General features: G+C 39.9%; 1 protein-coding gene across 1 annotated transcript in view; it reads left to right on the top strand.

Moving 5' to 3' along the window:
* The window catches only part of LOC126185094 (tyrosine-protein phosphatase 69D), a 367349-nt gene that overhangs the window by 238627 nt on the left and 110163 nt on the right, over positions 1–18559 (top strand). The window contains exon 15 of the mRNA XM_049927899.1: positions 14358–14502. Coding sequence (XP_049783856.1) covers positions 14358–14502 — 145 coding nt within the window. The remainder of the gene's footprint in view (positions 1–14357; positions 14503–18559) is intronic.

Here is an 18559-nt window from a genome sequence, read left to right on the forward strand (position 1 = left end):
CTTGCTCCCACCCTTTGTCTTCAGCACAGAAGTGCCAGTGAAAAGACAAAGAGTGCCTAGAAGGAACTCCCTGTGTCTTTCCAGAAAACAGTCTTGTGCTGGGTATTGTGTGTTAGTGAAAGACTTAGAACCATATGACTTAACTGTAATCACAGGTGCCGTCTGAACCATTTGAAGTCATTCATTTTCCTTCAAAGAAGGTTTCTAACTGGTACCACAGATCTGATTATTTCATAGACTGCTTTTCTGGCCCAAAAACAGCACTTTATTTTGATTTGTGATTATGAGAATGATGCTTCCATACATTGTAAGATTCTGGGCTTCATGTTTGGATGGAAGGCATTCGATTGTGGAAACCACAACATCCGTTTAAATAAATTAGAATTCTATGGTGTCACGGGCAGTGCTGCAAAATGGTTCAAGTCATACTTAGCTAACAGGAAACAAAGGGTGTCAATGCAAGGGACTAGTGAATTAAGTCATCAGTCATCATCAGAATGGGAAGAAATTACATGTGGAGTCCCACAAGGATCCATCTTAGGGCCGTTGCTTTTTCTTGTTTACATTAATGATCTCTCATCAGTTACACTGCCAGAAGCAGAGTTCATTTTGTTTGCAGATGACACAAGTATTGCAATAAATAGTATGTCGAGTGTAGTTCTAGAAAGATCTTCTAATGATATTTTCATGGATATTAATAAATGGTTTAAAGCCAACTCACTGACATTAAACTTCGAAAAGACTCACTATATGCAATTCAGAACATGTAAGAGGTTTCCACCCAGGATATGCATAAAGTATGAAGAAGAGCAGATAGAAGAGGTTGACAGTCTTAAATTCCTGGGACTACAACTTGATACTAAATTCAGTTGGGAAGAGCACACCACAGAATTGCAGAAACGCCTTAACAAATCTGTATTTGCAATTCGAGTGTTAGCAGACATAGGCAACATAAAAGTGAAAAAGCTTGCATACTTTGCCTACTTTCTTTCCATAATGTCATATGGTATAATATTTTGGGGTAACTCTTCAAGTCAAACAAAAGTTTTCAGAGTCCAAAAGCGTGTAATACGTATTATTTGTGGAGTAAATTCACGGACGTCTTGTAGAAACCTCTTCAAAGAACTGGGTATACTAACTACTGCCTCTGAGTATATTTACTCCTTAATGAAATTTGTCCTAAATAATATATCTCTTTTTCCAACAAACAGCTCAGTTCATACATACAATACCAGAAATAAAAATGATCTGCACAAGGACTTAAAAGCACTTACTTTAGTTCAGAAAGGGGTCCACTACTCAGGAACACTCATCTTCAATAATTTGCCAGCAAACATAAAAAATTTAGTTACAAATAAAGATCAGTTTAAAAGGAGCCTGAAAGACTTACTAGTGGCCAACTCCTTCTACTCCATTGACGAATTTTTTTATAGAAACAAATGATGTATTGTCTACATTCATACTATTAGTATTGTTATTTCAGCTTTTTTTTTTTTTTTTTTTTTTTTTTTTTTCTTTAAAAAAAGAAAGAGAGTGACATGTTCCACATCCACGAGGATCTCCTCAACACGGATCTATGGAACGAAAAACTAATCTAATCTAATATAAGTCACTTTCACTCTTGTTCACTAGTACATGTAGAGAAAATTGACAAACAACATTATTATTTTTAAGTAAAGAAAAAATATGCACATGGTCTTGCAGTTTAATTCCTGAAATGATAAGTCCTTTTCTCTCTAAGTTTGTGGTTAAGCAGAAAGTTTGATACTGCCCACCTCATGCTTTTATGCCTGAGATAATTTGAAATGTACGTGTATTATGTCTGATTTGATACATTATAAATGGTTTTTGAAAGCCTGCAACTGTGAAAACAATAGATTTATTTATAGATAAATCTTCTGCTACCAGTCACGAGTGTCCTTTATTTACTTTTCGCACGACTCATTTCAGGAAATGATTCCCATTTTCAAGTGTGTTTTTGTGTGTATTAAGCCATTTCTATTGATGTTGTTGATGTGTGACATAAAATGGATTTGCTAGAACAACTGGAGATATATTCACATTTCAGAAAATATGAAGATAATATATTAAACGAAAAACTTGAAAGTGAATCAGTGAATTTCTTCAGATGTTTCAATAGTATACGTAAATAAAAATAGTAAAACAGAGAAATAAGCACAATTGTAAAATCGATTAAGTAATTTACGAGGCAAATTGTTACGATAAATAACTTGTGTACAAAAGCGTATCATAATCTATGGAAGACCTATAATGTTATCTCTGTGGACTACTTGTAAGAAGATCTTTGTAACTGATTTGGTTTATATAAGATATTTTCGATGTCTAAAATGTACAAGAAGATGTGTGTGATGTTTAGTGTGTGTGAGATTCTGCACAAATAGATCATTAGAAAACTATAACTACAAATTCTTCCAAATTTTGCCACTTGCTTCACCCAAAGAATTGATAACCAACTAAACAAAATCACATGTTTCTTACCTTATGTATTGCAGTAAAAATCAATAAAATGTTGCAGACTCTCACACATTGACAACGTTAATAGAAATGACTCAATACAAAAAAACAAAAAAATGACTTGAAAATGGGAATCATTTCCCAAAACGCATTGTGGGAAAAGTAAATAAAAAACAAAATCGTGACTGGTAGCAGAAGACTTATTTATAAACAAACCCATTACATGCATTATGGTTCAGCCAACCACAGCATTGAGTTTCTAAGTTTCAGTACATTTTTCTGCACTTTTATTTTCTGTATACTATACACTAATATGCCTTGGGACGTAGGCTTTGGTTGTCCAGGAAATAAGGGCATTCAGTTATATTTAGCAGTGGCGTTGAAACAGGAGTGTCACCAAACCACACGTGGAAACATCACACGGGTAGTGACAGAGCATTTTGCACTGTCTATCTCCACTACCAGCCAGGATAGTGTGTCTTTGTTACCATGCCCCATGAAGAGGGTAAAGTTGGACTTCCATATTTGGAGTCTTACAACTGCCTGTTCTCCATGTGGGAGCTGGATTTGGCACTGTCTTATACTTGTGATACAGACCCAGTCATGACCAGATCCAGTACAGCATGCTGCAGCACTTGCAAATGGTGTCAAACTAACTCCACTTATGATGTGTTAATTTGATACAGCTGACAGGAAAATTTTCTAACTACACTCCTGGAAATTGAAATAAGAACACCGTGAATTCATTGTCCCAGGAAGGGGAAACTTTATTGACACGTTCCTGGGGTCAGATACATCACATGATCACACTGACAGAACCACAGGCACATAGACACAGGCAACAGAGCATGCACAATGTCGGCACTAGTACAGTGTATATCCACCTTTCGCAGCAATGCAGGCTGCTATTCTCCCATGGAGACGATCGTAGAGATGCTGGATGTAGTCCTGTTGAACGGCTTGCCATGCCATTTCCACCTGGCGCCTCAGTTGGACCAGCGTTCGTGCTGGACATGCAGACCGCGTGAGACGACGCTTCATCCAGTCCCAAACATGCTCAATGGGGGACAGATCCGGAGATCTTGCTGGCCAGGGTAGTTGACTTACACCTTCTAGAGCACGTTGGGTGGCACGGGATACATGCGGACTTGCATTGTCCTGTTGGAACAGCAAGTTCCCTTGCCGGTCTAGGAATGGTAGAACGATGGGTTCGATGACGGTTTGGATGTACCGTGCACTATTCAGTGTCCCCTCGACGACCACCAGTGGTGTACGGCCAGTGTAGGAGATCGTTCCCCACACCATGATGCCGGGTGTTGGCCCTGTGTGCCTCGGTCGTATGCAGTCCTGATTGTGGCACTCACCTGCACGGCGCCAAACACGCATACGACCATCATTGGCACCAAGGCAGAAGCGACTCTCATCGCTGAAGACGACACGTCTCCATTCGTCCCTTCATTCACGCCTGTCGCGACACCACTGGAGGCGGGCTGCACGATGTTGGGGCGTGAGCGGAAGACGGCCTAACGGTGTGCGGGACCATAGCCCAGCTTCATGGAGACGGTTGCGAATGGTCCTCGCCGATACCCCAGGAGCAACAGTGTCCCTAATTTGCTGGGAAGTGGCGATGCGGTCCCCTACGGCACTGCGTAGGATCCTACGGTCTTGGCGTGCATCCGTGCGTCGCTGCGGTCCGGTCCCAGGTCGACGGGCACGTGCACCTTCCGCCGACCACTGGCGACAACATCGATGTACTGTGGAGACCTCACGCCCCACGTGTTGAGCAATTCGGCGGTACGTCCACCCGGCCTCCCACATGCCCACTATACGCCCTCGCTCAAAGTCCGTCAACTGCACATACGGTTCACGTCCACGCTGTCGCGGCATGCTACCAGTGTTAAAGACTGCGATGGAGCTCCGTATGCCACGGCAAACTGGCTGACACTGAAGGCGGCGGTGCACAAATGCTGCGCAGCTAGCGCCATTCGACAGCCAACACCGCGGTTCTTGGTGTGTCCGCTGTGCCGTGCGTGTGATCATTGCTTGTACAGCCCTCTCGCAGTGTCCGGAGCGAGTATGGTGGGTCTGACACACCGGTGTCAATGTGTTCTTTTTTCCATTTCCAGGAGTGTAGTAGAAACAGGCAATTTTGATACCTCTCCTCAAACAAGGAAAGGACCAAACATGTCACAATAGTTATCAAAGTGTTGCCTTAACAAGCTGTGTAGAAAAGATCTAGAGCATGTGGTCAACTATCATCTGGTCTGTATACTAGAAACCAGGCAGCTCCTTATCCACTCTCAGCATAGATTCAGGACGTGCCAATCAGCTATCAACAACCTGACCCTACTAGAAGTGGAAATCCAGCAAACTTTCCAACATAACAAGCATTATCTAGGGATATTTTTTGGCATCAGAGTAAGGCATATGACACTAATTGGAGGCAAGATACTCTCAGTCAGCTACACCAGTGTGGCTTTCGTGACCACCTCCCCATCTTCATTTGGTCCTTCTTCTCAGGGCACCTTTTTAGGTGCATGCAGAATGATAGTGTCCTCTGGGGCAGTGTTTTAATTGTCATCCTCTTCGCCATAGCTATTAACAGTAAATGTCCCCTGCAAGGAGTCCTGTCCAGTGACCTTCTTTTGTGGCTGTTTTTGCAGTATGCATGTCTGTACCAACATTTCACAAAAACAGATCGATAACAGCAGGTATTAAGAAGTCCTCCCAAACACTTACATCTCAGTTCCATGAAAAAGATTCGCAATGATCCAGAATTCTTAAATTTCTGTCATAGATACAAAAAGATCTATAGGACGGTGCTGATTGCTGTAAAAAAGTCATTTAATGACAAAATAATATATAAAGCAGAGAATAAAAGCAAAGCAGTCTGGGATGTTATAAAAAAGGAAATGGGGAGAGGCAAATAATAATAATAATAACAATAAGATACTGCTAAGGGAGGGGGATAAGGTAATAAATGATCCACAGCACTTAGAAAACTATGTAAACAAGCATTTTTCAAGTATTGCAGAGAAGTTACAGCAAAAATTCCTCCAAACAAATATAACTCCTGTAAATAATGTTGCACTAAATACAATACTGTTACTTCCAACCACAGAGAATGAAGTCAATAAAACTGTTCAAAAACTAAAAAATAAGTCAATAGGCTTAGATGAAGTACCAATGTGTGTACTAAAACAATGCATAGGGATTATACAAGGCCCCTTAACAAATATATTAAATGAATCCTTCACATCAGGGACATTTCCAGAGCAGTTAAAACAGGCAAGAGTTGTACCTTTGCTTAAGAAATGTGATGCAGAAGACATAGAAAATTACTGGCCCATTTCCCTGCTGTCACCATTCTCAAAAGTAATAGAAACAATAATGAAAGACAGCTTAATGAATTACCTGAATAAATACAATCTTTTAAGCGAATCACAGTTTGGTTTTCGAAGTGGCAAAAATACGGATTCAGCCATAGTAGAATTCACATAAGTTGTACTTGATGCTCTTGATAAAGATGAGTGTGTCACAGGCATGTTTTTGGATCTTTCTAAGGTGTTTGATACAGTCGACCACAAGATTCTATTAAATAAATTAGAAGCATTAGGAATAAGAGGGGTAGCTAATGACTGGTTTTGATCATACCTAACAGATAGGGTGAAAAGAGTAGAGATAAGACATACTTCAAATAGATCTAAAAATTTAGTAAAACACTTATCAGAACCAAAATACATTAATGTAGGGGTTCCGCAGGGTAGCGTATTAGGACCAATACTGTTCCTGATATACATTTATTTATTTATTTATTTATTGGTCCAAGAATCACTTTCATACATTATTTGTACATATGATATAGGGCAGTGGTAAACCTAGTTAGTTTACAATACAGTAGTCATTTTGACTACATTGTTGACATAATAAAAATGCATAATAATGTAGGTTGGTGTACTACATTGCTTCTACATGTGATAATAACAGTTATTAAGTGAGATTACATGATAAGCACAATGTAAACTATATTATGAATTGACAATTAGTGAAATTTGGTAAATGAGGTTTACTTATTATGATGTTCCATAAACTCAGACAAAGAATAGAAGCAGTGGTCAAGCAAGAACTGTTTTAACTTTATTTTAAATGCATTTTAGGTAAGAAGGCGTATGGTTATATAACAGAGCTCCAGAATTATACACTCATCTTTTGCATAAGTTTGTGTTTACTGTGTAGGTTCATCTTCTAACTATTTTTATGTCTGTATATCATAGTTGTGTTTGAAGAGATTTTCCTTTTTTAAGTTGCTCCCTTTTGTGAAAATTAGTGTTTCGTGTATATACAAACAAGGCAGTGGCAAGATTTTTGGAGTTTTAAAAATGGGTCTACAGGAATCCTTACATTTAGCTTTTTTTATCACCCTGATAATCTTTTTCTGTATTTTAAATGTTTTTGTAGTATTTGTGGAATTCCCCCCAAAAATTATTCCGTACATAAGTAGCGACTGTATACTGCAATGATACGTTGTCAGCACTGATGAGCAGCTTGTATTTTTAGTGAGGATCCTAACAGCATATGCTAGTGAATTCAGTCTCTAATTTAAATCGTTTAGGTGTACGTCCCACTTCCGATCTGCCTGAACATGTACACCTAGAAATTTTGTATGACTGACCTTCAACACATTTTTTTCCTTTGATAGTGAAAACAGGGTTTGCAGGATGGGGGTTTGGTGTGGTATCAAAGGTAACTGCCCAAGTTTTTTCAGAATTTATGATGAGTCTGTTGGTCTTGAACCAGTGTGTTAAGGTACGCATGACTGATACTGCAGCCTCCTGCAGATTTTCCTCATTCTGTAATATAATTAGAATATTAGTGTTACTAGCCAAGTCATTTACATACAGCAGAGATAGGACAGCTCCTAGAACTGACCCTTGTGGGACTCCATACTTGATTTTCTGCTCATCACTGTAAAAACTAGAATTTTTTTGTGTTTCACTATCTTTGTGTTTCACTATCTTTGTGTTTTATTTCTGTAGTCTGCTGACGATTACTGAGGTACAACTGGATCCACTTTTCAAACTGTCCTCTAATTCCAGAATTACTTAATTTACACAAGAGAGCGCCATGATCAGTTACATCAAAGACTTTACTTAGATTCAGAAATATCTCAGATACATGTTGTTTGTCATCCACTGATTTTAATACTTCATTTAATAGGGCAAAAATTGCTGACTGAGTTGACTTTCCAGCTCTGAGCCCATATTGGGAGTCACTTATCAGCCTCTCTTTATTTTAGAAAACTGTTAATTTTCTAAGGAACATTTTTTCCATAATTTTGCTGAAGCCTGACAAAACTGAAACTGTTCTATAATTAGCAATATCGCTTTTTGCACCCTTCTTTTGCAAAGGTGTTACTTCTGCAGTGTTTAGATTATTTGGAAATACACCACTCTCAAAAGGTGAATTTACTATGTTAGTGATTCCACAATAAATGTTGCACTAGCTTTGATAATACCATCTGGTATCTCATCACCACCCACTGAAGATTTAAGAGGTAATTCTTTTAGGATCCGTGACAGTTCCTCAGGTGTTGCTGGATACAGGAATAATGTGTTTGAATGAATTTTTTGATCTGAGTGACTGGTTGGCTGTTTGTTATGGTGTGTATTTATTAACTGCTGTGCTACATTTGAGAAATAATTGCTGAAAGCACTAGCAACATGTTTGGAGTTAGTTGGTTTATTTTTATTCATAATCAGCTTTATATTACTGTGATTAACTGGCCTGGTATCCATTTCTTTCCGTATAATTTGCAGGTTGCTTTGGTTTTATTCTCGGAATCACACAATATTTTGTCATTTTCTAGTTTTTTTGCTTTTGTTAGTATTCTTTTGTATCTTTTGAAATATGCAATAAAGTCAGGACTGGTATTATGCTTGTAGTACTCATACGGTCCCCTTTTATTTTCACATGATATCCTTATCCCTTTTGTAATCGACTTGTTTGTTTTCTGAGTAGAGTTCAACATAGTTGTTTTCTTGGGAAAAGCCATTTCAAAAAAATGTTTGAATGTAGGCATAAACTTATCATATTTCTCATTGGCCTCATTACAGTCATATACATCTTTCCAACTTTCACCCTCTAGGAGAGAACAAAAATATTCCACATTTTTTATACTGAAATTCCTTACAGTGTGTTGTATTTGACTGGGAATTTGGTGTCCTGAAACATTCATTGCAAGAATTTGATCATAGTGATCGCTAAAACCCATGTCTACAACTTGTATGTTATAGGCATATTTGTACATATTTATCAAGATCTGATCAATAATATATGCAGAAGTAGGTGTTTCTTGAGTTGGTTCGGTTACCATTGGACTGGTGTTGAACGGTTGTAGTAAATTTATAATGTCAACTCTGAATTTATTGGATTTCGAGAAATCAATATTAAAGTCACCACATATAATTATATTTTTCTTGGAAGAGTGAATTTCTTCCAAGAGTTCCTCCATGTGATTGTAAAACACTTTTTTGTCTCCATCTGGTGACCTGTATACACAAATAATAACTGTATTTGCCGTGGTAGTTCAGCAATAGAGTGTTCTATATCTTTTTCACAGGAAAGTTTATGGTATTTAGTTGCACTGTTGAATTCAATATTTTCTTTAACATATATACAAGTACCCCTATGACTCGAAATTTTCCTACAAAACATGCATCCAAGTTTGAACTGAGGAAGGTATGTTTGCTCTAACATACCTTGTTTGAGCCAGTGTTCTGTAAAGCATAGTACAGAAATATCATTTAGATCATTTAATATTATTTCTATTTTTTTAGTTTATTTGGGAGCGACTAAACAATTGATGGAGTAATTTAAAATTAGGGACAGGGAGGGAATAATTTCTTGCTTGACCACTTACCTCACTATTTGGGCTAGTGTACTTAGTGGTAAAAAATCCTTATTTTTTCCAGGGATGGTATTCATGGTGTTTGCCATGTGGCTTGCTGGTTCACTGTTCGTGGGTTCCTGCCTTTCTTCTGTCGAAATGTTCCCAATTTTCACTTTTTTTCCGTGCTTTTTCACCCATCTGTCCATTAACAACTGCCTTGTTGCTGCATTTGATGGCTTGAAATTCGACCTAGTAAGTGTGTTGTTATGACTTTCATTGGGCTCAGTTTTTATTATAAAATGGTCCATAACTGTCTGTTTTTTTGTGGGTGGCGCTTTCACTTTGAGACCTGCACTTTCTATCTGATTGTCCGTTTGCGTGTGCTTTTTTCCTGTATCGGTACTAGGTTTTTCAGTTTTCGTCATGTATATGAAAGAAGCAAGCCTATTAAAAGTGTGAATCTTTCCTTGTTTGTTTAGATGTAAACCATGTGTTGTATATTCATTTCTTCTCAGGCGTTCTATTTTGAAATTCACAAATAATCTCTTCCTACACACGCCTGTGGCAGTGTTGATTTTTTCTAATATAATGCGGTTTGCAGCTTTGATTTTTCCATTTAGACCTTGTGCATAATGTCTAACCAGTATTGGATGAGTTATTACATTTGTTTTTTGCTTTAGTTTAAGTATGTATGCCAAAGAATCTTTCATGTTCCTCTACAATTCTTCCAGAGGTTTATCCGTGTCATTTGTGCCACCAATAATGATTAAAGTATTGTTGATGGAGAAGTTATCAGTTAATTTGTCTGTGTTTTTCACAACTTCCTTAATTGATGCCACAGGTTTTATAATACTTTGCACACTGACTTTTTTGCCTAATTTGTCTTGTAGTATACTCTCACAGTTTTTGCCATGACTGTAGCTTAAAACAAGAACTTTATTTCCTTTTATTGCAGTTGTTTGAGGCCTAACAGACCGCGAGTTTTCATACAAAACATTGTTACGGTTTTTCATTGCATTTTGCTCATTATGAGGTATTTTTGCTTCTGAATCCTTGATTTTAATCTTCATAGCACTGTTTTCTTCTTGCAACACTTTTTTAACTTGATTACTTGAGTTCAATGACTTTCCCAGTAGTGTTACTCATGGTGAAAAAATTCTTTTTGCTGATGTCAGCAATATTACAATCACTGAGAAAACAAGAAAACTCCTTGCGGAGAAAGCAAATGAAACTCTCAAGGAAGTTTATGATTGCTCAATAAGCAATAAAGTGACATTGAACATAAAGAAAACTAATGCCATGAATTTCGGTTTGAAGAGGAAAAATGACAATGTTAAATTAAATGTAGATGGCACGTCTATAGACTGTGTAACAAATACAAAATTTCTAAGAATGAATATTGATTCTTAGTTCAAGTGGTGTGAACACACAAGGGTACTTGCAAACAGAATGTCATCAGCATGTTATGCCCGTAGAAGCATATCATCAGTGTGTAACATGCAGTGTCTTTCAGTTACATATTATTCATATGTACACTCAGTTCTTAGCTATGGCATTCTTTTATGGGGAACAAACGCATAAAATATGAACACATTTGTCAAACTCCACAAAAGAGCCATAAGAATAATAACCAAAATTACTAGTCAAGCTCATTGTAAAGATCTGTTCAAAACACTGGAGATTTTAACTGCTCCATGTGAATACATATACCAGTCAGTTGTACACATCAAAAATAACATGGGTAATTATTGCACAAATAGCTCTGTCTATGACCATTCAACAAAAGATAGACTCAACTTACATTTACCAAGAAAAAATAAACATAAAACTGAAAATAGCATTTTCTACCAAGAAATAAAACTGTACAACAAATTACCAAAAGAGATTAAAGAAATTGCAAAAATACACTTATTTAAAAAGGCAGCTAAAAAGTACCTGTTATGCGATACATCACATACATTGAAGGATTACATAGCTAAAACAGAGTAGGGGTTTGATAAAAAATGTTATACAAATAAATAATTAGAATAATGATTATAAAATATCCAACATTCCACATAACACCTTCACTTTGTTTTTTTCCTTTCTAGAAATACGTACCCCAAGCTATGCATAGCACAATACTAACACCTCTTCTTCTTTCTGAGCTCAACATCTCACTCATCATGGAGGGATGCTGACTCAGTTTTGCAGGATAGCAAATGGGAAGTTGCAGTACAGAAAATGGCCCAGAGATCACCAGTGTGTGTGTGTGTGTGTGTGTGTGTGTGTGTGTGTGTGTGTGTGTGTGGGTGGGTGGGTAGTGAGGTGTTATGAAACAATGTGTGTATAGTGTGTGGAGTGACTGATAGTGAGATATGAGTGAACAGTGCAGCATTACATTATTTAATAAATTATTTGTAAAAAAAGTATTGTATACCAGAAGTAAATCTAATGATTGTCTCTAACTAGAAGTCTGTAAATATATGTGTATACGAATTAGCTTATTTTAAATTGATCTAAATTTGTAATTACTTTGACATGTCCTATATGCTTGTAAAAAGAGATCTACAGATGAACAAAGCTATGTTACTGCTACTGCTACTGCTACTGCTACTGCTAGTCATCTGCTCTTCCTCCAATACCACAGCAGTGAATTGTCAGTTGCAACTTACAGTGACGAGGTTTTACATTTTGTGCAGAGAAATGTGTGTTCATTTTAATAATTCTCATTGGATTTTTAACCCTAGATTACTGAACCTTCATAAAATTTATGAGTGCAGTATGGTATAAAACAAGACATTTTGTGCTTTATTTGAAATGTAACATGCCATTGGAGATCTTGTAATTGTAATTAACTAATGCATAAGCTATAAATATGACTTCCTTTGAATAAAATGTAAAGTAGTAAACCTTATTATGGTTTTGTAGCAGTTTTACATTTACTTCTCAGTAGTGTTCTAAGGTTAACTTCCCTGAATTGCATGTGTGAAATACCATTCTCTCTTTTAAAGACTCTGTGAGGTTTCTGAGCCTCATGTTTGACTGAAAACTCTTGTGATTTTACACCTAAACAACTTGAAGGCAAGGGCCCAGAAGACACTGAGTATCTTGAAGTGCCTTAGCAACAATTCTTGAGAAATTGACAGGGCAAGTCTGCTCCAGTTTTATAAAGCCTTCATGCGTTTGTAGTTGGACTATGGGTGGATAGTGTACAGGTCAGCGAGGCTTCCTTACCTGAGAGTCATTGGCACTACACACCGTGATGGGATCAGCCTGGCCATGGGTGGTTACAGGACCAGCTTCATACTCAGTCTCTATACTGAGGTCGGTGGACCACCATTTACCATCTGGCAGCACCTCCGCATGGTGCATAAGGCATGTATGTTCCTCCCTGTTCTCACTTCCCCAGAATACTATGCCATTGTTCATCCAACTGTGGAATGCCTCTTTACCAATCATCCCTGAGCAATGAGACCATTTGGTATCTGTGTGAAGTTTGTGCTAGAGTCTCTTGGTATGGGGCACATACAGGTTTAAATCCTGTGGTTTAACTGACTGCATTCCTGGTTACTGTAGAGGCCTAGAGTAATTTTGGATTTAGTACAATTCAGGAGAGATTGCACTCCTGATTATGTTTTTAATATATTTTCTGACATTTCAAATGAGCATCACAACTATGTAGCAATATTCACATATGGGTCTAAGCAGGGGGATACCATTGGCTTCACTGTTGTATCCCTGATTGTGTTATTAAGATTTGGTTGTCTCCAGGCTTCACTGTCTTTGATGCCAAATTATCTCCAGTCTTGAGGGTTCTGGAGCAGATGAAATGTGTCCCGCCTCTTAAATTCCTCGTCTGTTCTGACTCCCTGAGTGCCCATAATCCTCTGCAATGCTTGTATCCTGGACACCCTTCTCCACTTACAAAGCCTGGGGAATGAGATGTCTCTCTGCTGGATGCCAGGGTACATGGGTATTGCAGGGAATGAAAGAATGGATGTAGCAGCGATCCCTCTCTATGCTATCACCTTGTTGTTGAGGTAAATAGTCATGTGTTGATGGGCAGAGGAGCTGCTGAAAGTGGCAGACAATATGTGACATCTAATAAAGTCTGCAATGTGGTCATGGGTTACCTACATCCATCTACAAAGGTGGGATGAGATACTCCTTACCCATCTTCACATAGACTGCAGCCCTATGATGCATGGCTTCTTGCTCCAGCGAGAGGACTCTCCTATGTGTGGTGCTTGTGGTGTACAGATCACTGTATGCCGTTTCTCCTGTTACTTTCAGTTGTATTACCTTTAAGGTAGTTACAGACTGGCTCAACCTCTTTGTAAGTGGTCAGCCAATCACATTTGTCTGTGCTGTTATTTTAGCTTCTCTGTTGTTTTACTTTAGCTTCTCTGTTGCTTTACTTTAGCTTCTCTGTTGTTTTACTTATGTTTAATCTTAGGTACAGCACTGGTCACCCTTTATCTGATGTCTTACAGTGTGTAAGATAGTGACTGTGTGGGTCAACACAAGTGAGGTGGGAGTGAGTGAGAGTCATTTTATAGGTTTACTCCTCAGTGTGTGGCAACATTTTAGCCATTTTCTCTACAGTCTTTTCTTTTAATATTTGTAAGGGTGCTGATAACCTCGCTGTTGAATTCCCATAAACCTCCAAAACAAACACAACACACACATTTAAAAAAAAAACTGATTTTGGAACCAGCTTTCCAACACACTATGATAAATAAAACACATTAAATTCTCTACTTTCTCAAAAGAGCAAGAATAAGTAGTGAGACCTTATGAAAATATTGTAGGGGATGATTGTGGGGAAAAATGGGAGAGCGAAGCATACCTGCAGCAGCAGGTCTAGTTCAGGTGCTTGGAATACAAGTGCTCAGACAAAATTGGAGGAAGAAAGTGAATGAGAGCGAGCTAAGGGAGTGGTTGAGTGTATGTGAGATGAATATGTTATTGCATTGCCTCACTGTTTTTACTTATTTCTCTTACATTGCAGACACCTTTGTCGCAGCCTTCGTGGTCGTCACATTCTTGTTTCTGCCAGTCCACCGGACATGGCACCCATTGCTAAATCTGATCTCATGCAGGCCTTCATAGATCGCCATAAGGATTCAGACTATGGCTTCCAGCATGAATTTGAGGTATTATTAGCTTATTTTAAAAAAGTAAACATCTTTGTAAAAAATAGTCTTTATACTGGATTAGACATTTGTTGGAAGTGCTTCAGTGATATATAAAGAAGCTGGTGTTTCTATGAAAGCTTTATGCTGACTATAAGAATGATTTTTGTTTTTGGTAACATGTGCCATCTTTAATTTTTCAGCAAATTTACTGTCTAATTTCATTGCAAAAAAGGAAAACTTTTTTTACTGTTTGCAACATTGTTAGCTTTTTCTTGCTTTATAGACAGAATACTTTAATCCACTATTTAATTGTGAAAAAAATATTAAACAGGTAATGTTTACCAGAAGATAATCATTCGGTTCCAATAGTTCTCCTTGGGGGAGGGGGGGGGGGGGGGGGGGGGGAGACTGGGTGAAATGAAAGAGGATAAGAAATGCATGATTAGGAGGGGGAAAGCTGTGAAGATAAGACAATCTTTTAAAAGAGTGTATACCATGTATACTTAAGGATGTGGCCATAGGCCATGAAACTGACCATCTCACATTAAAGATTGTCACACAGCTGTATGCATTGTTATTTTTGCAAGATGTATTACCACAGCTGTGGATGTCCAGAGTGCAGAATTGTTTGTTTTATTTAATTATCTCAAGATAACACTAATATTTTGCTTGAAATAAATGTTCTATATCTCATAGAACCAGTATCACTTATAAACAGACCAACCAATTTGTCAAAGATAATTCATGATGTGTTAATTATACAGTGTGTTACAAAAAGGTACGGCCAAACTTTCAGGAAACATTCCTCACACACAAATAAAGAAAAGATGTTATGTGGACATGTGTCCGAAAACACTTAATTTCCATGTTAGAGCTCATTTTAGTTTCGTCAGTATGTACTGCACTTCCTCGATTCACCGCCAGTTGGCCCAATTGAAGGAAGGTAATGTTGACTTCGGTGCTTGTGTTGACATGCGACTCATTGCTCTACAGTATTAGCATCAAGCACAACAGTACGTAGCATCAACAGGTTAGTGTTCATCACGAACGTGGTTTTGCAGTCAGTGCAATGTTTACAAATGCGGAGTTGGCAGATGCCCATTTGATGTATGGATTAGCATGGGGCAATAGCCGTGGCGTGGTATGTTTGTATCAAGACAGATTTCCAGAACGAAGGTGTCCCTGCAGGAAGACGTTCGAAGCAATTGATTGGCGTCTTAGGGAGCACGGAACATTCCAGCATATTATGACTCGCGACTGGGGAAGACCTAGAACGACGAGGACACCTGCAATGGACGAGGCAATTCTTTGTGCAGTTGACGATAACCCTAATGTCAGCGTCAGAGAAGTTGCTGCTGTACAAGGTAATGTTGACCACATCACTGTATGGAGAGTGCTGCGGGAGAACCAGTTGTTTCCGTACCATGTAGAGTGCGTGCAGGCACTATCAGCAGCTGATTGGCCTCCACGGGTACACTTCTGCAAATGGTCCATCCAACAATGTGTCAATTCTCATTTCAGTGCAAATGTTCTCTTTGCGGATGAGGTTTCATTCCAACGTGATCAAATTGTAAATTTTCACAATCAACATGTGCGGGCTGACGAGAATCCGCACGCAGTTGTGCAATCATGTCATCAACACAGATTTTCTGTGAACGTTTGGGCAGGAATTGTTGGTGATGTCTTGATTGGGCCCCATGTTCTTCCACCTACGCTCAATGGAGCATGTTATCATGATTTCATACGGGATACTCTACCTGTGCTGTTAGAACATGTGCCTTTACAAGTACGACACAACATGTGGTTCATGCACGATGGAGCTCCTGCACATTTCAGTGGAAGTGTTCGTACGCTTCTCAACAACAGATTCGGTGACCGATGGATTGGTAGAGGCAGACTAATTCCATGGCCTCCACGCTCTCCTGACCTCAACCCTCTTGACTTTCACTTGTGGGGGCATTTGAAAGCTCTTGTCGACGCAACCCCGGTACCAAATGTAGAGACTCTTCGTGTTCATATTGTGGACGGCTGTGATACAATACGCCATTCTCCAGGGCTGCATCAGCGCATCAGGGATTCCATGTGATGGAGGGTAGATGCATGTATCCTCGCTAACGGAGGACATTTTGAACATTTCCTGTAACAAAGTGTTTGAAGTCACGCTGGTTCGTTCTGTTGCTGTGTGTTTCCAATCCATGATTAATTTGATTTGAAGAGAAGTAATAAAATGAGCTCTAACATGGAAAGTAAGCATTTCCAAACACATGTCCACATAACATACACTCCTGGAAATGGAAAAAAGAACACATTGACACCGGTGTGTCAGACCCACCATACTTGCTCCAGACACTGCGAGAAGGCTGTACAAGCAATGATCACACGCACGGCACAGCGGACACACCAGGAACCGCGGTGTTGGCCGTCGAATGGCGCTAGCTGCACAGCATTTGTGCACCGCTGCCGTCAGTGTCAGCCAGTTTGCCATGGCATACGGAGCTCCATCGCAGTCTTTAACACTGGTAGCATGCCGCGACAGCGTGGACGTGAACCGTTTGTGCAGTTGACGGACTTTGAGTGAGGGCGTATAGTGGGCATGCGGGAGGTCGGGTGGACGTACCGCCGAATTGCTCAACACGTGGGGCGTGAGGTCTCCACAGTACATCGATGTTGTCGCCAGTGGTCGGCGGAAGGTGCACGTGCCCGTCGACCTGGGACCGGACCGCAGCGACGCACGGATGCACGCCAAGACCGTAGGATCCTACGCAGTGCCGTAGGGGACCGCACCGCCATTTCCCAGCAAATTAGGGACACTGTTGCTCCTGGGGTATCGGCGAGGACCATTCGCAACTGTCTCCATGAAGCTGGGCTACGGTCCCGCACACCGTTAGGCCGTCTTCCGTTCACACCCCAACATCGTGCAGCCCGCCTCCAGTGGTGTCGCGACAGGCGTGAATGGAGGGACGAATGGAGACGTGTCGTCTTCAGCGATGAGAGTCGCTTCTGCCTTGGTGCCAATTATGGTCGTATGCGTGTTTGGCGCCGTGCAGGTGAGCGCCACATTCAGGACTGCATACGACCGAGGCACACAGGGCCAACACCCGGCATTATGGTGTGGGGAGCAATCTCCTACACTGGCTGTACACCACTGGTGATCGTCAAGGGGACACTGAATAGTGCACGGTACATCCAAACCGTCATCGAACCCATCGTTCTACCATTCCTAGACCGGCAAGGGAACTTGCTGTTCCAACAGGACAATGCAAGTCCGCATGTATCCCGTGCCACCCAACGTGCTCTAGAAGGTGTAAGTCAACTACCCTGGCCAGCAAGATCTCCGGATCTGTCCCCCATTGAGCATGTTTGGGACTGGATGAAGCGTCGTCTCACGCGGTCTGCACGTCCAGCACGAACGCTGGTCCAACTGAGGCGCCAGGTGGAAATGGCATGGCAAGCCATTCCACAGGACTACATCCAGCATCTCTACGATCGTCTCCATGGGAGAATAGCAGCCTGCATTGCTGCGAAAGGTGGATATACACTGTACTAGTGCCGACATTGTGCATGCTCTGTTGCCTGTGTCTATGTGCCTGTGGTTCTGTCAGTGTGATCATGTGATGTATCTGACCCCAGGAATGTGTCAATAAAGTTTCCCCTTCCTGGGACAATGAATTCACGGTGTTCTTATTTCAATTTCCAGGAGTGTATTTTCTTTCTTTGTGTGTGAGGAATGTTTCCTGAAAGATTGGCCGTACCTTTTTGTAACACTCTGTATACGAAACGTTAACTGTTTTCAGCCTAAAACACCGCCCTCTGCCCACCTCTCTTCCTTCTACCCATTGAGTCTAATGTGTAGGCAGTAGACCCTGTGATATACTTTGTAAATTGTACATTTGGAACATAGTACATTTGTGAGAGGGTAGTGTAGGATATTCATATGCTGTAGCTGTCATTTTATTGCAATGAAGGAAACTGCTCTGGAGTATGCTTCACACTGTATGAAGAGGATGTGCCGAAAAGAAGTACCTCCAAATTTCTGATGTGAGAACTCTGCAAGATTTTGGAGAAAAAAAAAAAA

The sequence above is a fragment of the Schistocerca cancellata genome, chromosome 4 (assembly GCF_023864275.1).
Source record: "Schistocerca cancellata isolate TAMUIC-IGC-003103 chromosome 4, iqSchCanc2.1, whole genome shotgun sequence".
NCBI lineage: Eukaryota > Metazoa > Arthropoda > Insecta > Orthoptera > Acrididae > Schistocerca > Schistocerca cancellata.